Source organism: Aptenodytes patagonicus, chromosome 3 (genome assembly GCF_965638725.1).
Source record: "Aptenodytes patagonicus chromosome 3, bAptPat1.pri.cur, whole genome shotgun sequence".
In the NCBI taxonomy this organism is placed as follows: domain Eukaryota; kingdom Metazoa; phylum Chordata; class Aves; order Sphenisciformes; family Spheniscidae; genus Aptenodytes; species Aptenodytes patagonicus.
In genome coordinates this window covers 94,240,007-94,263,161 of record NC_134951.1, presented here as the reverse complement: position 1 = coordinate 94,263,161, position 23,155 = coordinate 94,240,007, and the positions used below count along the sequence as shown (strand labels likewise).

Genomic DNA, 23,155 nt, shown 5'->3' with positions numbered 1-23,155 from the left:
AATACATTGTTGTTGTGGTAGATGGAAGCTTCTAAGTGGATTGTTTGGTTTTATAAATGCTAAGCTAAAAGGAGTAAAGAGTGCAGAATTCCTGTTGTAGTCATACAAAGAAAGAGAGAGCAAACTATCAAAAATCACCTGGGAAAAGTAGCTTATTTTTTAAGCATGAAAACAAGCTGTTATCTGAAACGTTGGCTGGATTTATGTTTGCAAGACAGTTTTGAATTGATAAGTCTCGTTTCAAGATCATTGCTTGTATTGGTTGGAACTTTGGAATTAAATGATTACTTTTCTTTTTGCAAAAGTGATGCGACAGAATGTGAAGAGAGCCACGCTTGAGGAGGTCTTGGAGCTCATGGCCACAGGATTTCTGCGAGGAGGATCTGGTTTCCTAAAGAGTGGTGGAGAGATGTTAAAAGTAGGAGGATCTGTCAATAGGGAAGTGCGAGTTGGTGTTACCCAGGTTTGTCATAAGCTGTAAGATTTTTACATTTTTTTAAAATAAAATAACATTTATACATGATGGTAACTCTTTTAGTGGGAAAAATACATACTTCTGTTCTTTATTTGTTTATAAGTTGACTTACAAGTCTAGTTTGACTCACCTGTTTTGTGAGATGTACATGTGGTGTCATTCATCTGAGCTACTTTGTTATTGATGTGCAGTAACAATAGATTAAAATATGTGCTAAGGAAAGCTTATTTGATCCGTGTATATTAGGTAGGATTAACTTGCAAAAATAGTTGAAAACTTAGTATGTTAAAGACTTTAGCTCCGTATTTAAATTTTATTTCTTTTTAGAGAGGACACACTGTTGTCCTTTTGTGTGTGCTGGCTCTCTTTTCAGCTGCTGGGTAAAGTTTGCAGCCCTGATTTGTTAAACTGTGTTTCTTCTCTCCATATGTCTGTCTTGAGTAGGTGAAATCTGCTGAATGTAGAAGCTCCACTTCTCTGATAGAGAAAGGTGGCAGCAGCATCTCCTCAAATTCAGGCATTCTCACTCTGACACGCATTTCAATATGCCACAGTAACTTGCCAGAATCCAGATTTTTTTGATCATAGGGTATTTTGTGAAACCCTTTTATTTTTCTCAGCCTTTTTCAGGTGAACTTAGCGAAAATGCCCAGTCTTCATTGTGAATTAGAACACGTTCATGTTGCTGCTGTTATTGACATTATGTTCTTAAAATTTTTAAAAAGAGGCACATTTAGAGCAATGGACTGGGTTTTCTTACTGTCATCCAAAGAGTATTTTGCGCTTCACAGTATATGTAGCAGTACAGGAGCTACTCTTGGCACTGGAAGCAGTTTAGCTTCAATGACAAAGACCTGGCTAATGGATTGATTCATCCTGCTTAGCCTCATTAGGGTTGCTTATTACTAACTGGTATTGCTACTGTACTGCATTATGCATGAGTATAACTGTAGTCTTTAGTCTCCGGTGACTGAATATAGTCTTTTGATTCTGTTTTAATTGGATCTGTATGTAACTTCTGAATTTGCAGGCCTACGTTGTCTTTGTTACAACATTAGGAGGTCAGTGGTTGGAGCGCAACTTTGCTACGTTTTTGTCGCATGTACTTGATCTGGTCTCCCATCCTCGTGCAACTCAGACCCACGTGGACGCTGTTTACTCTCGAAGATGCGTGTCCTTTATCCTGAGAGCAACTGTGGGCAGCTTGCTCGGAGAGAAAGCACAGATTGCAGCTGCCAAAGATATATGTCAAGCCATTGGTAAACAAATGAAGGCAGTGGGTGAGAATAATTTTTCTTTATTTGAGAGCAATTGAAAGTTACTTTCATTATACTGGGTCCGCCATTTTTCAGCTTTCTTCTGCTGTGAGGAGTAATTTTGTTGTTATGGTAAAAGATAATTCAGCTGCTTTCTGTTTGAAATATGATATCCAAAATGTAAGTTCTACTTGAAAAGTGATTGTGTAGAACTGGCTTGTTATCCTGCGATGGCTTTTGACATTGCGTTTGCTTAGAATGGAAGTGGGGAAAAAAGTGTGCATTTGTAATCTGTCTTGGGTTAGGTTGTATTGAAAGTTGCGCAGAGTTCTTTACTACCAGCGTGGAAGATCCTGTAGATCAGGATCTTGTAGGTCCTTGTGTATCCCCCACTAATATCCATACTGGTATCCAACTGGATTTTATGGGTGACAAATAAAGATGTACTCTGAAGACTGGAGTTAAAGAAGATAAATGTGGCCCCTTTGCAGAACTTTGCAGAATATGTAATCACTAAGAGGACTGACAAAACCGTGTTGGCATTTGTTTCTTATGAAATGAGTTAATTCGAGCTGGAGATTGAGAAAGTAAACTGGAATTGCACAACAATGCATTTACCAAACATCTGTTTCTTCTCCTTTTCTGCTGCCATCTAATTTGAGTTTAAAGTAATGTTTAACGTATGGAAATGGAATTGATTTTGAAACTTTTGCACGTTCTTCTCATAACTGTTTTTTGATAGGGTAGGTATGGAACCTTAAAGGGGTTCTGATTACAATAAGCATTACTTCCAGGAAAATAAGTCTATTGGAAATGCTACTTCTGAGATGAAACAGTTGCAGAAATTCCTCCTCCTGCCACCTTGTAAAGTTGCAGGAAATTCCGTTATGTATTTGGATGATCGGAAGAACTGTTTTATTTTTTTGAGCATTTCTGATGAATTTGATGATAAATTGGAAGGATTTTTAATTGGTAATGATTGCTTCCCTTCATATAAGGGGGACGATTTTCTAAGTTTGTACTGTAGTAGACATATAAACATTAAGCTGATATACAGTCCCTTTTCTTTTGAAGTGACAGTTGCTGCTTCTGGGATATTGTGTAGGAGAAAGAGCCTACAGTGGGATCTAGGAACTTAATTGAATAACTTTAAGATGATTAGAGGTTGTGATTAATTATTTACTAAAGGTCTGGTTTGGTTTTTTTTTTGTTTTATTACATATATATGCATGCAAATTTGTATGCAGAACCTAGATATGTCAAGATTATATTTTTAGTTACTGTGTATAGATAACTACACATATGCTGTATATGTGTATACTTGCTTTTTCTGTGTTATATTATTAATTCTACCTCTTAGTGCGCTGCCATCCATAGTAACTGCTGGGCATCTGTTTTTCATGGTCTTTGGATGATTGTGTTTGGCTGATAGCTGTAAAACTATTTCTCTTCAGAATGTGTTTGCTTTGTGAGTTCACACTATGACCAAACTTGTGGTTTTGTTTTAATACAGGGTTGATGTCAAAACTAAACTGTCCCTATCTATCCTGTATATGTTCAGGTGTGATTCAAATGGTAGTTAAGCAAGATACTTTTGTTTTCTTTTCTGCAGAAGCTGTAGTGAATGATGCTAACAGTGAAAATAAATCAGGAGCTGCTGATGTAGCTGCAAGCCAGCATGTAATGGTGTGCGCCCTCCAGGAACTGGGTAGTCTGGTTCAGAGTCTGAATGCCACTGCATCTCCTCTTATTCAAGAACCCTCTATTGGTATGCAAATAAATTTAAATAGATTAAATGAGACATTTGAGCAATGAATATGAAATAGCATTAAATCTAGTTAAATAATAAATTAGTATGTAAAAATAAATTGATGAAACTGGCACTCACTGTAGTACTCCAGGTAACTATGTTTGTCCAGCTTCTTTAGTGCCCTAACTTTAGTTCAAGTTTGACAAAGTATTAAGCAACTACTTTGATTGAAGTCTGCCTGAAGCTCTTTTTTAGGGTGAGTAAAGTTCTAAAGTTGTGATTTTTAGCATTGATTTGTTTCCGATCAATGGTTTTATAGGAAATACATTGTTTTGCTATATAAGGTCTGAAATATTTGTTCCTGGAAAGCTATATTGCCTTCAGATGTTAAATTTCTGTGGGGAGGTTAAGAGTATTTTGTCGAGATGAAGCTGTAGATAGTCCCATTTTAAAAAGCTAGTTATTTGGCTTAAGTTGACTAGGGTTTGTGTGGGATTTTCTTTTTGTCTGTTTTACCATCTGAATCCACGTTTATACTGCAGTGTTGCAGTTTTAATTTTTTTCAGTTTGTGGATGCCTATGTGTTTTCCAATTGAAGTGAAAGCTCCTTTAGACATTTCATTACATAGATTGTTGTCTTGATGCATATGACAGTCTTCTCATACTGATTTTGCTCCAACTATGGGGTGGGGAAGATAGCGCTCATATTTATTCCTTCTGGCTGCTGTGCCCCATAAGAACAGAGGGGACTGTATCTCAGTGTTACTTCTGCTATCTGCTGTGAAGTAAGCAGGTAGAATTTGTTCACTAGCTACAGAGAAAGCAAGAGGTAAGGCAGCAGTGGGGGCTTTGAAGTAGGAGTTTGCAATGTTAGAGATCTGGACTAAGGAAGGTGTTAGTATGGAGACAGGTTGGACTGAAGAGCTCACAGTTACAAAGTGGGATTAGCTAGGCATGGAGGTTTGGAGAGTGTAGAAGGATGGTAACTTGGTGCAGGGGAGACAGCACTGTGCCAAAAGCAGAGTACAGCGGTCAGTGACATCTGTAGCATGTGCTTGTCTACAATGTGAAGCAAAACCAAAGATCAGTCTTACTGTTGCTCTGTTATTGGCAATCTGTGTAGAAGATGGGCAGATTGTAGAAATCATCTCATCCAGTGCCTGTTCCCTTATATAGGGTCACTGCCTCTTTTCAGTTGTTCAAGTAGTAGAAGTCAGTGTTATGGCTCTGGCAGCTTCAGCTTTGCTGGTAAAACCTGATGTGGAGCAGCATAATGCTAATAACACTTTGGTCCTTCCTTAAAAAGGCAGAGTCATAAAATTCAAGTACTTTAATTCTGACTTTCTTAACTTTCGTGTTGCCTGTCTAGTATTGATTCAGTTTACTTGTCTACATATATTAAAAAGCACGTCATAACTTTAAGACTGTAAACTCTCTTTTCTGTAGGTCTGTTGGAGACAGTAACTTCAGTTCTTCTTCATCCCAGCATGGCTGCTCGACTTGCTGCCGCATGGTGTTTGCGGTGTGTAGCTGTGGCATTGCCTTTTCAGTTGACTCCATTTTTAGATAGATGTGCAGAAAGACTCAACAATCTGAAGACCTCCCCTGAAGCTGTTAGTGGCTACAGTTTTGCAATGGCTGCTTTGTTAGGTGGTGTGCATCAATGTCCCTTAGGTATTCCTCATGCCAAAGGAAAGGTGAGATAATGAGTGTTTCATCTGTGAGTGTACTAAAAGATACTTTTTTATCTAGAAGTAATAGCTTTGCAAAATGTGTGACATGGTAACGAGTTAAAGCATTATTGAAACTGAACTTGTGCCTAGCAAGAGAGCAATGGCCAGAGGATGTGTTTGTAGTATTTCAGTTGCAATATTTACCAGCTTTTTCCCCCCTCTATCTTTCAAATTTGCATTCTTGTTTGGCATAGTAATACTGTCTTCAGCAATTATTTATTAATATCTGTATTGTCATATGCAAAACACTGCTCATCTGCATGAAATGCATTACATGAAACGTAATCTGCATTCATTCTTTATGCAAGGTCAATTTAATTGATTTGAGAACATCTTTATGTATAGTCTGTAAGGGTGGATGTGTAGCAGTAGCTTGCAGTGGCTTAATTTATATTTTTAAAATCCATGGGTTTTGTCATTGGTGCAGATGGTGGTCAGTATCGCTGAGGATCTGTTACGAACTGCTGCACAAAACAGCAGACTCTCCTTGCAGCGGACTCAAGCTGGATGGCTTTTACTTGGAGCACTTATGACTTTAGGTTTGTAAAAATGGTTGCTTTTTGTTTTATTTTAATGCTTGTCCAACATTTCTGATTATCCACTGTGGCAAATGGTCTCTACATATAATCAGCCCAGTATCTAGCACAGGAGTATTTATACCAAGGGAAACAGAGTGTTAGTGCATTTATTTCAGCAGTGTTGTTTATGCTGGGGAGAAGTGAAATATTAGTGTTATGTAAGCTGAAGGATAGTAGAAGGTGTCATACCTAAAAAAAAATTTCTGCTCTGCTTTTAGAAACCCAGCCTTTAGCCATTCTATGAAAAGGGCAAAATTGCCCATAGTCTTCCTTCCTTAATACTGTGGTGCAGAAAAAATGGACTGTAAATAAAACGTAATGAGCATTCCAACAAGTTGCACGTGTGCCTCTGGATAAGCAACAGTTACTGATTAGAAGTGTTTTCAGTTTAAAAGCCATTCAGTTGTCTTTTAAAAAAGCCAGCCTCATGTTCATATCTACCATCACAGAAATATCAGAAGCTCTATTTTGAGAGGTTACTCTTGAATTTTGCAGCAATAGTGTTGTTTTTTGTTTGGGGTTTTTTATACTGGAAAATACGGTATTGATTGCAATACTGACGCATTCTGTAGTATTTTGATCTCTCAGCAAATACCATTTTGTGTTTCATCTTGCTTCTCTAAATTATCTCTTTTTTTTGCCAGCTTATTGTCATGGTTTTGTAACAGTGTAGCCCTATTTTGGTTGTCCTTCTCCAATATATTTTTAATGCACTTGCACTGGATCTTCTGGAGCTTTTTCAGAAGTTTTCTTTAAACTTGACCATTAAACTAGTTATATGATCGGTAACTGTCAGTTATTTTTCTACTCATTTTATGAACAAGTTACTATTGTAACTTGGCTAAAGAGCTTGCTAACAAGGCTAAAGAGCTTGCCTTCAAAATAGTAATGTAAAAAAAATTAGAAGTCAGAATAGAAAGATAGTAAAAAGACAGTTGGCCGTGGTTACATATTACATGACAATGTATAGAATTGCCTATTTCCTATTTTTAGTACTGATATCAACAAACAGACTTACCTATACTATTTATTTGCCACGCTTCCAACCTAGAAATCAGAAAGAAAGAATTTCCTTTGTTTTTTGTTGTTCAAATAGGGAGAAAAGTAAGAGAAGTGAAATAAGAGAAAAATAGCTTAAAGAGCAAAAGCCTTCATGGCAAATTTTTCACAGTTAAATACAAGTTTTTATTATACTGTCACTTTATTTTTTTGCATAGGTCCTTCTGTTGTTCGGTATCATCTGCCTAAGATGTTGCTGCTATGGCGAAACGTATTTCCACGTTCTCTGAAGGAGTTGGAAGCAGAGAAGGCGAGAGGAGATTCTTTTACCTGGCAAGTAACGCTGGAAGGCCGCGCTGGAGCTCTGTGCGGTAAGAATTTCAAAGTTCGAGATTACAAGTGAGCAGTAAACCAAAACATGATCCCAAGTATTATAGAGAGAACTCTCATAACTTCCCTGCTTTCTTTGAAAATGAATAAGATGTGTCAGATTTTCATCAATGTGACCTGGTTTTGGCATATAGTTTTATGAACGTCACACAGTCTTTGAATAAACATTTTTATTTGCTGCTGTTTTGATATTCTTGTAGGATCTGTATCTTGCTCATGCTTTAAAATTTTACTGAAACAAACAAATACAATTTAAACTATTTTGTTATTAGCTATGAGAAGTTTTGTTGCTCACTGTCCTGAGCTCCTTACTGAGGATGTGATCAGGAAATTGATGACACCCATAGAATGTGCCATGACAATGATGTCGCAGTAAGTAGGCAGTTTTTGCTCTTTATTCATTTGTGTCTTTTCCCAGACCTGAAATGCTAGAACTAATTTGTTTTAATTCATACTCTGACATTGATACTGTGTTGTCGCTGCTTGTCCATGTTGAAAAAAACTTTTATGAGCATTGTGTTTATGGTCATTAGCTTTGTAAAAGTATATTATTGCATAGCCTGTGCTGAAGGGCCTACCGTGGTAACTTTTGTTAACTGTGTTTTGAATTTCCAGTTCAGTGAGCTTTTGAATTCATGGTTTGCTTATCCTTGTGCAAGAAATGAGAAAACTAAGATACTGTTATACTAGATGTTAATCAATAAACTCTCCTCTTATGAAATGTACTAATGAAAAGACTTTAAACACTTTACAGAATAAAGGAAAAAACACAGTTTTGGGTTGGGTTTTGTGGTTTGGTTTCTCCTCCCCCTGATTAAAATAGGAGTTTCTTCTGAGGAGGTACATGTCTCTAATTTACAGCAGTGTGTGCTTTTTTTTAAAAAAAAAAAAGCTTGCTCTGTACAATTACCTCTGAAAATGTACTGATAATTGAGTAATGTTGCTCAGAGTAGTTCTCTGAACACTGTTTTCTTGCCTGGGCTAGAGATGTATCTTATGAAAAGAAATCTGAAAATACTCTGTTCAGTAACTGCAATGTTTCTTGTTGTCCCTCTTTCTCTTTTGATTGTATAGCATTCCATCAGTAATTAAAGCCCATGGAGCTCATCTCAAAGCTAGTGCAGCTATGGTCCGTTTAAGACTTTATGATATATTGGCTTTATTACCTCCGAAGACATATGAAGGTACATAAATTTTTAACAATTTTTATTAAAGTAAAAATTCTACTTTCTCCTTTTGGTGCTTGCCTTTGAAGCAGATATAAGATTCAAAATAGAATACTAGGAATCTCCAAGAGTCTTGTACTATATTCCTCATCTTCTGTATGTCATCTTGACAGTGTAACTACAGAGTATGAATATTGCAAAATATTAGAATAATACTTAGAGTATAAAAGTTGCGGTCCTGTTTATAGGATTGAGAGGTATGGAGATCATGTTCTGAAATGCAATTTAGGTTTTTTATGTCGTTGTTACTTAAAAGATAGAGAACATTATTTCTTAGTATACTCAAAGGGCAGATGTGAGAATGAAGATTTAGTTTTGGTTTCTGGGGGTTTTTTTGTTTGTTTTTCAACCTGATTTGATCTATTAGATTTATGCTATTATTAAATTGCCAGGCACTGTCACATGATGTAACAGATTAGCTTTTTGGTTTTTGTTTGTTTGGTTTTGTTAGTTCATTAAATTTACATGATCATGTGGATAAGCAAATTCTTGCAAAATCTGGATTGTCATCCTGGAAGGGATGGCCCAGTCTGTTGTTTAGAATATTGATTTGGGAACTGGGAGCCCAGGGTTCTGTTTGAAGCCTTGCTCTCAACTGTAGTCATGTCAGGTTTACTTCTCTGTCTGTTTGCTACCTGCAAAATTGACATAATAGTAAATGCTTTGATTTGTAACTTCTGATCACTAGCTGAAATGTTTTGGATAAGAAGCAGCAATGATTCTTTTTAATGTCCATCCTTTTAGGATCATTTAATGCGCTTCTTCGAGAGTTGGTAGCAGAATTTACTTTGACAGACAACTCTGCTAATACAACCACATCACTCCTAAGGTCTCTTTGTCATTATGATGATAGTGTTCTTCTTGGCTCTTGGCTGCAGGAAACGGATCATAAGTCAATTGAAGACCAGGTAATAAGAAACTAGAAGAATAGTGAATTATCTGCACTGTCTGTGTGATATGTGTGTGGGGGAAGCCTTCTAAAACTGAAGCTTCATGCTTTGTTTTTAGTCTTATTTCAGAGGTTTGTTAGATGTAACTCCTTCCATCTACAGTGTACCATTTTGATTAAAAACTGCCTCCAGCTGAGATATAAATTGCATAACGCCACTCATGGTTGTGGTTAGTGAACTAACCTAATTTCTTTAAAAAAACCCCAACACTCCCCGCCCCACCCGATCTTCTTAGTCTAGCAGTTGTTCTCTTATATATTTTTTTGAAACAGGAGAGAAATGTAAGTTCCACTTAACATGTTTTATAATGAAACTTCTGTCAAAATATCAGTATTGCAAATGGTGTTACAGTAAAACAAGATTTAACTGGTTTTATTGGTGTAGTATGAAATCTTACATTTCATTTGGAAATGTTGACACAATTTTGTTGGCATTATAAGGAATTTGCTGCACTTCTAAAAAAGTGAGTCTTTGAAACACAGGAATTAAAAATTTTAAAAAAGGATGCAAGTATTGCTATGGGGTCTCTCTTAATAAAATTTTTCAGATCAACTGGTAATGTTGATCCAGTTACCATTTTTCATATGGCCCTTGGAGAAGGAATGTAGCATAGGGAACAATTTGTTAATGTTAAATAGTTTAGGAAACTATCTGGTAATAGCCTTCTCTTTGCTTTCCTAATCTGTGATGACTAGGAAGGGGCTGGCCACCTCTTTTCAAGCCTTTTACCGTCATATATTTCAGGATTTAATGACATGGAGAAAAAATGTTTGTCCCTCTGGGTATACCCACCAACCTATCTCTGTCTTCATAATTCTGCTCTGATTTTTGATTTTTCAGTGAACTGTATTCCCTAGACAACTAACTGTTCTGAAGCATTTGCTGAACTGTGCCATCATAAACTTTGTAACTCAGCTTCTCAGAAATTTCTTGGCGTAAGAAGGGGGGAGCTGAAAACGCCTCTTCTGCCACAGCCTATCTAATAATCATAGAATCATAGAATCATTAAGGTTGGAAAAGACCTCTAAGATCATCGAGTCCAACCGTCAACCCAACACCACCATGCCCACTAAACCGTGTCCCTAAGCGCCTCATCTACATGTCTTTTAAATACCTCCAGGGATGGGGACTCCACCACTTCCCTGGGCAGCCTGTTCCAATGTTTAACCACTCTTTCAGTAAAGAAATTTTTCCTCATGTCCAATCTAAACCTCCCCTGCCGCAACTTGAGGCCGTTTCCTCTCGTCTTATCGCTAGTTACTTGGGAGAAGAGACCGACACCCACCTCGCTACAACCTCCTTTCAGGGAGTTGTAGGGAGCGATGAGGTCTCCCCTCAGCCTCCTTTTCTCCAGGCTAAAATGGCAAGGTTTCTCAGAAGGCAGCTGTCTTGATTGAGCAGATCCAAAAGCCAAGACTGATGCCGAGTGTGAGGAACCAAGGGGAAACTGTTTCTGAGAAAAGATCAGCATATCAAAGCAAAAAAAGGGTTTTATAAACCTCCCTTTTTTGTTGTGGTGGACTTCCAGGGCAGTCTTCAATCCACAGAGCTTTCTGGGACGCTCCTTCCACCCCCACCCCTTTTTTTGTTTTTGTTTTTTTTCTTTTTTTTTTTTTTTTTTTACCTCTAACCTGTAAAACAGTGTCGTTGGTAACTGAAGCCCTGTAGTGCATCACAGAATTCTCTTGTGCTTGGTCACGTTTTATTTTTTAGTGATATGGAGGTCTCAACAAATGTTTGCTGTTTTCTGACCTTTTATAGAAGAATACAGAGCTCCTAGACTCTAATTTTGTTTCATGATTAAATAATTAACAACTTATTTTCCTAAGCTTTTCTTCAGAGAAAATAGATGACTGTTTAATTGTGTTTCCTGAAAGAATGATGGTTAGGAAGTATTTTTATGATGATAGGAATGTTAGTAATTTTAGTACTGTTTCTAAATCTTTCTGTGTAGGGAATCATTACAGCCAAAACTGATTATTTAATATACTGTATTGTAACTCAATGCTCAAACAGAGTGAATGAATAACTTTTTTTCTGAAATGTCACTTTGTAGTCAGTGATTCAGAAGCTACTATTAGTAGCAGAATTAATCTGCTTTTCTCTAATTTCCATCTCTTAATACCAGGAGTGATAGTTTGTGCGTTTATCCAGCTGTTAACTGCTTCGACCATCTGGGATTTAGCTGGCCTTGTAAATGCTAGTGTGCGTATGCACGGGGACACTGCGGTTGCATTCAGGTGTTTGTAAGCTATTTTGTTGTTCTAAGCTACTGCATACGTGTTTTGGTTGTCTGTAGTTCCAAATTTTATCTGCGAAGGTATATTCAGAGGTATTCCTATTATGTGCCATTTTGCAGCTTCAGCCAAACAGTGCGTCTGGAAGTGGTGCTTTGGAGCATGATCCATCTTCTATTTATTTGCGCATCCCTGCTGGTGAAGCTGTACCTGGTCCCCTTCCTTTAGGAGTATCTGTCATTGATGCATCTGTGGCTCTCTTTGGTGTGGTTTTTCCTCATGTCTCTTACAAACATAGGTCAGTTTACATCAGTGTTCAATTTCAGAATCTAATGCCTTGTTCTCTGGATAGTATTATGTTTTGACTTCTTCTTCTTGAAATAAGTATCTACTTTGATATCAACTGTCTTTAAATGCAGAGTTCAGTATTTGATGTTCATTGTGTCTCAGGATTCTAGAATATGTCTGCTCAGTTTAGAAATAAGGTGGTTTCCTCAGTTTTATCAGTTTTGAAGATTAGGGTTCAGAGGTGGAGACTAGATTCTTCTCTCCTCTTACTGCATTTAACAGTAGTAATATCTCTGCAACCAAAATTTCCTGCAAAAATATCCATTGCAATTGACTTCAAATCAGCCTTGAAAACATAGCGGTGGCATCCATTGAATTAAATTTGGCTTCCATGAGTAAGACCATTTGATTTATACTCAACAAATGCTTTTCTGCATGATGAAAAAGAGGGAGTGGAATTCAGCTTGTTTTCCTTTGCGTTCCATGTTATCTTTGCAGAGTTATGAGTTGTCAGGGCTACTTTTGTCATTCAGTTTAGCTAATTCATCACTGAGCACAGAGTGAAAGCAGCTCTAAGACGCATTTCAAAGTAAAATTATCCTTCAGTGCAATCCTGATGGGAACAGTTTTTTCCTAGCAGTCAGTCTCATTTTGCGGTAAACGCAGGATAGACTTGAGGTCAGCTTGCAGTAATTCAACTTGATCTATATCTGTTGTTAGCTATGGAAAGATTCGGCTGGGGAACTGCCGAGTAGTTAAGAATGCAGATTATTCATTATACTCCTATTCTTGGTATCTTCTAGGGAGTACTCCTCCTCCCAGTAACACTTTCTGGCATGGTTAAATGGGGGGAAAATAGAGGTTAAATGGGGAAAACAATAGGAACAATAATAGGAATATGGAGGGTAACACTATTTTGAATGGTAATGGAGAGGCAGCATTTTTCCACTCTTGTCCTCATAGCTTTCTAGTTATACAGCCAAATGTATCTGAAGACTCACTTCCTCTTGGTGGTGTTTTCTTCAAAAGGAATAGTAAACACTTGTGGATGAGCTAAAAGAACCAGCAAAGGGACGTTCACAATAGCTCTACCCGTTCTACCTAAAGTGAATATCTTCTGTAGTCCCTGAAGTGTAAATTCTGTGACTGAACTTAAAAGGCCCTTTTGTTTTGTGTGGTTTTTTACCAGCTGTGTTTTAGTTTGTAATTTGAAAGAATATCACTTAAATTATGTTCTTTCCTTTGTTTTAGATTACAGATGTTGGATCACTTTGCTGAATGTGTCAAGCAGGCTAAAGGTGTTCGCCAGCAAGCTGTGCAGCTTAATATCTTTACTGCTGTTCTTAGTGCCTTGAAGGTAAAACTTGTAAACTTTTAATGGATGCCAAAGTTCTGCAGTTTGATTCATCGATTGGTATTCGATACAAAAGGCTGTTAGAAGAACGTTACTAAAGTTATCACTTAGACATTCAAAAGTTTGAAAATACCAAAATTGAATTTTTTTCAGATATTAGCGTGAGCTCTTGTCTCCATGTATCAGTACAGAGAACAGATAAGGCTCATGTAGTCAGCATTCTATAGTATTCAGATTCTTTTTTTTTTTTCCCCCTTTTTCAGTTCTGTAGTTTTATTTGCACTGTACTCATGGATTTAAGTACTTTGTCATGTATACTCAAAAAAACCCCTCGTCATAAAGTATTGTGCAGATGAGGCTCATGGAAATAAAAACAAAAATAGATTTGGGTTTCCATTTTGGATGTCTTTAATTTTTTCTTCTTAAGACTCCCTAATATTGCATAGAATTCTAGACGCTTATGTCCAGTCCCACTGACTTCAGTTACAGCTCTGTGTTCTCTATTTACACTTGGAAATCCAACCTCATGCTATCAACTCAGGAAGGCTAGAAAGCAAGTCACAAATAATATTCCTGAGAAATGCTTGGTTTCAGTGACTTGCATTGCCTCAAAGCTTTGTGGAACAGTGTCTTAGAGTGTAGGATTTTCTTTTGACTAGTCAAATTTCTTAAGGCATTTATAGTTTTTTTCCTAATGCTGTTTTATATAGTTTCCAGTTCATGAGTCTGTTGGACAACATCTGTCATTGTCATCCTTGTTCATCTGCAGAGCGACTAAGTCCTGTGCACTGAGGAAGCCACCCTCATAGAAGTGCCAGCCTGTAATTAAAGATTGGATGAGTTCCTTTTTGTCTGACTTTTGCCATACAAAAAATGGCTACCTAGTTTAAGCTAATTGTTACCGGGGCTCCATGTCCTTGGTTGATGGGCAAAATACATTGGCAAAACAGCATCCCTCTTCCTTGCTTTGTTCTTAGAAATGTGATCCATGTTGCTACAAGTTGAAAAGTAGATTCTGAGACAGATGCCTGAAATTTCCCCTGCCATACCAAATGGCCAAAGAATTGTCAAAATTGAGCTGAAATGAGGATTTTGGAACAGAAAATGAGAATCTGTGGTAGAGCCATCAGCTTCTTCCTCTATAATACATGCAGTGTTTGTACTTTACATGTGTTTAATTATTTTTCACAAAGTAAAAGACTTCTTGAAAGTTGTAGTGAAAGGTGATGTACTATTAATGAAATATGGGAACGAAAGAAGCTGCAGAAGCAGTGTGTGGTGTTATTGTTCTGTAGAATGTTCATATAACAGGCTGTATAAATGTTTGCAAAGATGTGATTATTAAGAAAAAAAGTATTTTCATGTACCTAAAATGTCTTTGATTTAAGCAATTCTTGCAGAAGCATAACTGAGCTGTGGTTTTCCTGTCTAACAGAAAGAGATGTTGCAGTTAGATTTTTAAAGCTTCTCTTTTTTTTTTCTGGGATATCCTGTGTAAAGCTAGCTCAGATTCAGTAGCACTAGGGCACATGTAGCACTGCAATGCATTTGATAAAAGGGACTGGTGCAACAGGTCTTCCTGTATGTGAAATAGGTAGAGTGTTGGCAAACATAAGACTATGTTGTTGATTTTGAGTTTTAAATATTTTCAACCAGGATATTTTAGGATAAATGACCACAAATTTAAACAAAAGTAAAAATGCATCATTTTTAATTGAAGATCTCAAATATAGTAAAATTGCTCTTATATCTTCCCTTTCTCCCCTGCTTTGGAATGTTTTTTCATATTTTTTTCATGTAGGGTTTAGCTGAGAATAAAAGCACGTTAGGACCAGAAGAAGTCCGCAAATCTGCTCTGACGCTGGTAATGGGTGCCCTTGATAATCCTAACCCTATTTTGAGATGTGCAGCAGGCGAAGCTCTTGGCAGAATGGCTCAAGTGGTTGGAGAAGCGTCTTTCATCGCTAGAATGGCTCAGTACAGTTTTGATAAGTAAGTTGGTTTTGATTCAGAAAATGAAATAAAAATATAATTTAATGTAGTTTGGAAGATTCCTCTACTAAATACCATATTGATTATTTTCTTCTCTTCGTGCTTGATTGCTATGATTATGAAGATCTAACAAACCTTCAAGTAGTCTTCTCTTTTTGATTTATTTCATGTGATTCTTCCAGGAATAAGAGCTGAGTTGTTAAACTACTTGGAATCTGAAATTATATCAGTGAATAGTTTTTGATGAGTTACTTGAAGGTGACTAAACTGCTTCAGATAGATAAACACAGCTTACACTAAGTATGTCTGTAATATGAATTGTGTGATAGTGGTTCTGTTTCATCAAAACATCCTCTTTACATATTGATTTAACTTATCTACTGGCCCATATTTTTTTTCCATATTCTGTTGTTAATCTCAGGTCTTTAGATAGTAGATAGAACAAGACAACATGTTTCGCAATTTTTGGCTTAAATTTAAGACATCAGCCTGTCTGTGAATCAGAATGCACCTACCTCAGGGCTGCAGCCCATGTTTGGCTGGCCAGGCTGCATGCACATAGCCTCAGTCCAGCTCTGCCAGAATCCAGCTCTCCTACCTCTGCGTAATTTAATTTTTCCAATCATTTCATCTTGTAATAAAGTACATCATCTTTACTGTCTCTCCTTGAATTTCTAATTAGGATATCCTCCTTTTCTCTCTCTTCCCTACCCCCTGAAAAGGTTTTAATTAAAAAGTTATGTATGTGACGTGCATTCAGAAGCAGAAGTATTGTGGAAAATACTCAAGTCACTGCTTCATACAACTAGATAATTCAAAATGCTATTCATTCTGGTTTAGTTTCATTAATAAAACACTTTTTTAAAAAAAAGCTTTATTGGAAAAGTCATAGAATTCAGCTGTAGGAGAAAACAGCTGTATTAAAAAGTTACTCAGTTGACTTTGCAGTGGAAGATACAGCTGTGGATTTCTTTGTCATTTCTCAATGTGTTGTCGTTTTTCCATTCCTGATTCCTTTTCACTGCAGTGGTCTAGCAGTGACTTTTCTGATTATTACATTAGTCTGCTGTGAAACATTGGTAAACACTAGATGCTTTTCCTATATTCTTTCACTTCCAAAACTCTTCTTCATCTGACATGTCAAGTTCTGACCAGGAAGAAGGAAAATAACTATTAAAATATCTCTTTTTTCACTTGCCTTAAATGTAATTCAGTTTAATAGCAATATAGATTAAGTATATTGTTTTTGCTTTTGTTGGTAAGCCTTCTCAAGATCTTGTAAGGTGGCCTGCAAAATTCTGTTAGTCGTTTGCACTGTTATGGTACTTGAAGGGTTCTTCGTTACAAACAGTGAATTACATTATTTCCTTTTATTTAAATGTTGATAGGTTAAAATCTGCTCGAGATGTTGTATCAAGAACGGGCCATTCTTTGGCTCTGGGCTGTCTCCATCGGTATGTTGGTGGAATAGGTTCTGGACAGCATCTGAAAACTAGTGTCAGTATTCTCTTGGCTTTGGCACAAGATGGAACCTCTCCTGAAGTCCAGGTAAAAAACACAGTCACCACAAAACTACTTTAAAATGTTCAGGATTAAAATTAAAAATTAAATTACTTGTTCAGATGTTCTTTAATAGAGATTGTCACATGTAAGCCAAATCATATGGACGTAGCATGTGGCAGAGGGTGTGAAGAAAGCGGAACTTTCCTTATAAACTCTTACAGTACAGAATCCCAAATATGTACTGCAATTAAAATGTAACCTTATTGTTAGTTAGGGAGGCAGTTGCAAGTGGTCACATTAATTCAGACTGACAAGTGTCTGCTTGTCAGCTGAGCCAGAGTAATTCACTGTGGGCATATTCCTAACTGACTGTAATTGTAAAGCAAAATGTGTTAGTTGTACCTTAGCTGCCTAAACTAAAGTTTTTAATAACTGGCTAATGGTTAACATGTGACCGGTTACTGGAGTCTCAGGTGATGAGCAGTGGTTTTCTTTGCCAAGTAATTTCCGTATATGTGATACTGTGAACACAGTATGGCAGTACATCATCTTTGGGGGGTTATATTATGACAACAAAAATCTGTTGCAAGCTAAACTGCAGTTAGGGGACAGAAGGGGAACCAGGAGGAGCCAAGTCCAAGACGAGGCAAAGGCAGCTAGGGGTTTCTATCCACTGTGGACTATAGACATCTGGAGTCTCACAGGAGGACAATTTGACTGCTAAAAGTTTCTGGTAGAGTAAAAAGGGGACTAAACGTGCTGCTGAAAGAGCAATGCCTTTGGAGTTGCTGAATATGTATAAACACTGCACAGTTCAGAAAGTTTCCTAAGTTGAAAATACTTGAAAATTAGGAGAATATACTGTCCTTACTCTCCCAGGACAAACTCGAGGGGTCAGTGTCTTGGTCTGTCTTTACCCTCCCTTTAGCATTTGTTTGTGGTTGCTGCTGTAAAAAGAAGAGAGGGTTAGATGGACCAGTAAGAAGTCTTTACAGTAAGAAGTTGAATATTAGAGGGAAAAGTGCTGATTTTTTTTTTTTTTCCTCTCCAGCAATTAGATCTATCAAAGCACTAGAATAAAAAAATTACTTCAGAAGCAGGGGGGGGGAAGAAACCTTTTTTGAGTAAAAGCAAGTGTCTTGTCTGTAATTATTGTTCTTCAAAGATCATGGTTAATTGCATGATATAACAGGTAATTTTTTGTCATTCTTTTCACAAGTTTACTGCAAGGAAACGATTATCTGGAATAGTGACTGACTATTATGCTTTAGCAGCAGGAAGTTGTGTGCCACCCATGAGTAGGGGCACTTTATACCCACAGATTGAGAAGCTGAAGCCCCCAGTAACTATACAGAATCATACTTCCACCTTCATTTAAATTGTTAACTTGATAAAACATGTAGTAGAGTACCTTCTTATTTCTTTTCCTCACGGCAATAAAAAAAATAATCAAGCTTATCACTTGGGAAAACAAGCTTAGTTTTGTTTGGAGATAATGTTTAAAAAATAATAATCTATAAATACGATTTAAAGTTTCTTTTAAATTTCCTTAGTTTATTTAAGGTAAGACAAAGTTCAGTTTGCATATATAACTTACTTTGTATATGAGTAACTAATTTTGAGGCATATAATTCTGTACCATTCATTAAAAAAACAAAATGGAAAGGGTTACTGCTTTATGAAAAAAATGTGAAGTATAAAGGGGAAGCCCAGGTGAAACTTGCATACCTACCTTATTTTCTGTTGAGAGTATGACATCAGGCCACTGTGAAAAGCTAAACTTTTAAACCTCATCCCTCACTAGATTGGTGTGGATACACAGAAACTGTAAGGGAATACGAGTAATGGAAATTTGCAGGAATGAAAGGGTAAGCTGTAACGTGCTACCATGTGGTTAGGACTAAAGAAGTAGTTACGTGATTGCTAGTGCTAATGGTTTTTGGGTTGCATCAGAGAAGATTAAAAAGGAGCAGTTTTAAAGGCAGGTTTTCCAGCTCATTCCTAAGAGTCTAGCTTTGTAACAGTAGTATTCTTTTAACTTAGTCTTTTCAGTGCAACTGCATCATGTATTTAATGGAAGAAAATGCTGAAATAAGATCATTTAGTAGGATATTATGGAGAAATAGCTAATGCTGTCAGGGGAATTTATTTCCTATGAAATGTCAGTGACAAAAAGTTTATCCCCTCACCCACTTCTTGCGTCGACAATTACAATAAATTATTTTGCTCTTTTGTTATTTACTTATCTTGCAACTGAAATAGGTTGATCTTTCACCATTTTTTTTCCTCATCTCACACTGACTATGAACAGCATTGCTTTCTTTTATACCCTCTAATAAGAAAATTAATTAGAAAATGTATGTGAACCTTTCAACTTGTCATGAAAACCAGTTTCTGTTGGAATGTCAAAGGCACTCCCCACTAAGGACTTCGTCAACTGCCCATTTCAGACTCTACATCCAGTTTTACAGTGGAATGATTTTCTCTTTCTCCTGTCTTAAGAGTCACTTTTCTTTTTTCCTTTTTTTTTTTTTTAAAGTGGGTGTGTTGTTTGTGTTTGTATTTTTCTTCCTCAAAGTGCTTAACCATTTTTTGCTCAAATTCTTTGTCATCTTCATCTCCATTATCCCCAAAACTGCTGACAGCCAGAGTATGCTAGAGATATTTAAACTCCCAGGGCATTGCTTGAGATTCTGAGACCTCTGAAACACTTCTGGAGTCAGAGTAGCTAACTAGACATGTTTAAACAAGGACGTACAGAGCTAGGCTCAGTCTGCATACAAAACTCTTTTAATTGTTTAAATTTCCTAAATGTATTGCTGAAAAATATTCCTTTGTTTTTTGATAGACCTGGTCTCTCCATTCACTTGCCTTGATAGTAGATTCTAGTGGACCAATGTACCGTGGATATGTGGAGCCAACGCTTTCTCTAGTTCTTACTCTGCTCTTAACTGTTCCACCATCACATACGGAAGTACATCAATGCTTAGGCCGATGTCTTGGAGCTATAATAACTACTGTTGGGCCTGAGCTGCAAGGTTAGTGGGAATTTGAAGAGAAAACAAAAAATCTAACGTATAAAGATAATATATCGCAATCTTAAATGGAAGAAAATAAATTTTTGTTTGTTGCAGTTGCGGGAGGCGGGGGCGGGTGTTGACAAATTCAGTTGCAGTCCTGCAAGCAACCTCACTTCTGATCCTACTTATGACTGCTTGGGGCTTTTTTGACTGCAGTTTGAGATTTGTATAAAGAAGTTGCAGTGATGTATGGTGTTCTGGCTAATGGCAAATTTGCATGGTAGGTAAAAGATGAAAAACACCATTGCTGCATATTTTGCTATGTATATTTTTGTGTATAGGTGGGGCAAGAGGCAAGATTTTTCCTCTGCTTTGTCAACACGTCGATTTTATTTTTAACTGATGGCAAGAGCTTAAGTTTGACGTAATTGATAATACTGTGAACTATAGCTCATTTCCACTCGTTCTTGGTATTCTTAGATCACTGTACCTTACTGTAGAGAATAATATCTTGTCATGCCAAACACTGTATCTGAAATTCTGTGTCTCAGATGGCAAAAACACGGATTTGTACCTTTGTCTAACTGGGATTTTTAGGAATATTTACAGGATGGTCTTTGATGCAGTGCGAGAGAGCCAGCCACTAGTGAAATTTTAACTCTAAATAACTGGACTTAAATTTCTAGTTATGAAAAATTTCTAGATGGTTTAATTGAACTTGTGTATCTGCTTGCTGTGTGTTAACCTTTTGATCTGGAGTGTCATTAGCTTTTTAAATAAACAACTTACGTAGAATGTCTTCTGCAGGTTACATTTTTCTGTAATTCAAGATTTTTTATAAACCTGCTGCAGGTTAATTCTTAAAATACAGAATGGGTTTATTTTTCAAATTAAATACTGTTCTTTTGAATGCTTGTCCTATTAGAGCAGTGCAACTCATCTAATGGAGCTAACTAAAATCACCTGCATACGTGTATAGTAGCTTAAGTGTAATCTGATATTTTAGGAAATGGTTTGGTGCATGAAATGTTGCCCATATGTATAGACTGAAAGAGACTTTCAAAATTTAAATTCAGATAATTTTACTGATTTTATATCCTGGGAAGATATTCTCAAAATATTTCTGACTGAAGATCATTGATCCAAAATTTCATTTGGACTGGGCATTGTTTAACTGAGCTAAAAAGAGATATTGAAACACTCTTTAGTGTTTCTTTGAAGTTGTGTAGATACTAATTTGCGGTAGGAATTCAGAAAAGTTGCATGTTAATCTGTGAACTTTGAAGCGTTAAAAATTCTTGTTTCTCAAAGGTTTAAAGTCTACAGTTGTCATACAGAAATTTTGCTGTGTTAAGGATATCGTATTACATCATTAGGTAACGGAGCTACAATTTCAACAATCCGTTCTTCCTGTTTGGTGGGATGTGCAATCACACAAGACCATTCAGACTCGCTTGTTCAAGCAGCTGCCATATCCTGCCTTCAGCAGCTTCATATGTTTGCACCACGGCATGTCAACCTGTCCAGTCTGGTTCCCAGTCTTTGTGTGAGTACAAAATGCATCCCTTTTGTTCCTCAAAGTTTTATGTATGTGCTTAGCAGAGGACAGGAGGAGCACTTAGCAAGATGTCAAGGGTACACTTATGTAATAAGCAAGCCACATTTGCAAAAACACTGGAGTGCGATAAAAGGATGTCTGTCCCCAAGCCATTTTAGATCTTTTCAGAATGCTGCCCAAATTGAAGTCGTAGGGTCTGATTCTCTTTCACCCTAGATAGCACAAGATAGCAAGCATTTATATGTAATATGACTGAGTAAAAAGATGCTGAAACGCTCTGTTTTCTCCAACTGATTGCATGCATAGAGGGAAGTAAGTGAGTGAGTTTGGAAAACGTAGGAGATTTTGGATTTATTTCACCACTGTCAGCGTAGTAGATGCTGACATTCAAATTCTTGGGCTGCTGTTGTTAGCATTGCTTTCTCCCTCCATTAGTGTTCTGTCAGCAAATCATGGCTTGAGCCTGGAAGTGAGGCAGAGGCTGGAACCCAAAACATACCAAATACAACTATAAGAGGAAAGGTGGTGTGTGGGGGTGTGCATTTTGGTGTGGGGTTTTTTTTAATTATTACTATTTTTAAAATTATTTTTTAGAGGGTTCAGCAATCCAATACTGAGAAATTTGAAAAGTTTCTCCCTAATGTCTGTTGGATGTTTTGCAAAGTTCTTTTGTGTCATTCGTTGTGAAACTGGTGGTTCTGCGTTACCTGAAGGAGTGTGACCCTACTTACATCAACATTGGAACTTTTTCTTAGTCTGCCATCCAGACTTTCCCTCGTGCATCCTCTCATTGTTACATGCTTCCTGCCCCGCGCTCACCCTTGCTTCCCCCCGCAACTCTGGAGCACTCCTGGGAGTGCCGTGTGTTCCCAGAATCTGTCACTTGTCCTTGCACAAAATTTTGCATGAAAGAGGTGCAACGTACCCAAAAAGTAGGTGGGCCCTTTTGTATGAATACTATGTACAACATGACAAACAATCCCTATAGCCATTTACTCTGCAAGTACCAGTGGGTAATATTACAGACAATGAAGTTCATACAGGAATGACAGTTTTGAAAACTTTTGCCAGGGTTTTCTACTGTCTCCTTCCTGTTCCTTCATGGTCTTCTGCTAAACAAAAGCTATTTTCCTTCTCTTTTCTCATATTCCTTACTTCCAAGTCATGCTTAGTTTGGTAAGTTTTCCTCTGAATTGTCTTGTGCATTTCTTTATACTGCAAATACATTGATATGTAGGCAAGGTCTGTCTTACATGCCCCATTAGCAAACTCTTCATTGCTTTCTAACTCGCTTTTGAATGGAACTAATGCCAGGTATCAAAATTAAACCACACAGTTCTACAATCTAGTTTCATTTCTTCTTCCTGCATTGGCTTCATAACCACTAGTTGTTTGTTTTGTAACTTAAGACGGGGAATACTCTTTCCATTAATTAAATCCCCCGAATGTTCTGTGTTCTAGTTCCATTAAAACAACCTCAGTGTTGTATTTAGAGGTTCTTTAAAGTCTGCTTGTTTTTTCAGGACTAAAATCTTGTATATTCAAGTGTGGAATAAAGATCTACTGTTAAAATGCTTTATAAACTATACAACCCTTTCATTTAGGGAAGCAATTTCCATCCACATAATAACTTAATACTGAGAAAGCAAATGTGTATTCGGTTTATTAAAAACAAATTCCCCAGGGTAAATAAAGAATCAAGAGTTTCTTAAAGAGCACTCTTCATCTCTTCCACCGTGGAAAAACATAGAGTTCTCTGTGCAGCTACTTCCTCTCAGGAAAATAGGGACCATGCACAATTCTTCTATAAGAGAAATATTTGCTTGTACTTGAGGTGATTCAAAAG

At 37.0% G+C, this 23,155-nt stretch overlaps 1 protein-coding gene across 5 annotated transcripts in view; it reads left to right on the top strand.

The window, feature by feature from the left end:
* Positions 1–23,155, top strand: part of HEATR5B (HEAT repeat containing 5B) — a 60,124-nt gene that overhangs the window by 7,312 nt on the left and 29,657 nt on the right. For all 5 annotated transcript variants that reach the window (XM_076334259.1, XM_076334262.1, XM_076334258.1 and 2 more), the window contains 15 exons: positions 306–463; positions 1,506–1,755; positions 3,344–3,499; positions 4,928–5,178; positions 5,642–5,753; positions 7,010–7,162; positions 7,454–7,553; positions 8,256–8,365; positions 9,152–9,315; positions 11,717–11,892; positions 13,134–13,239; positions 15,038–15,228; positions 16,617–16,776; positions 19,580–19,769; positions 21,128–21,297. In XM_076334259.1, coding sequence (XP_076190374.1) covers positions 306–463; positions 1,506–1,755; positions 3,344–3,499; positions 4,928–5,178; positions 5,642–5,753; positions 7,010–7,162; positions 7,454–7,553; positions 8,256–8,365; positions 9,152–9,315; positions 11,717–11,892; positions 13,134–13,239; positions 15,038–15,228; positions 16,617–16,776; positions 19,580–19,769; positions 21,128–21,297 — 2,447 coding nt within the window. The remainder of the gene's footprint in view (positions 1–305; positions 464–1,505; positions 1,756–3,343; positions 3,500–4,927; positions 5,179–5,641; positions 5,754–7,009; positions 7,163–7,453; positions 7,554–8,255; positions 8,366–9,151; positions 9,316–11,716; positions 11,893–13,133; positions 13,240–15,037; positions 15,229–16,616; positions 16,777–19,579; positions 19,770–21,127; positions 21,298–23,155) is intronic.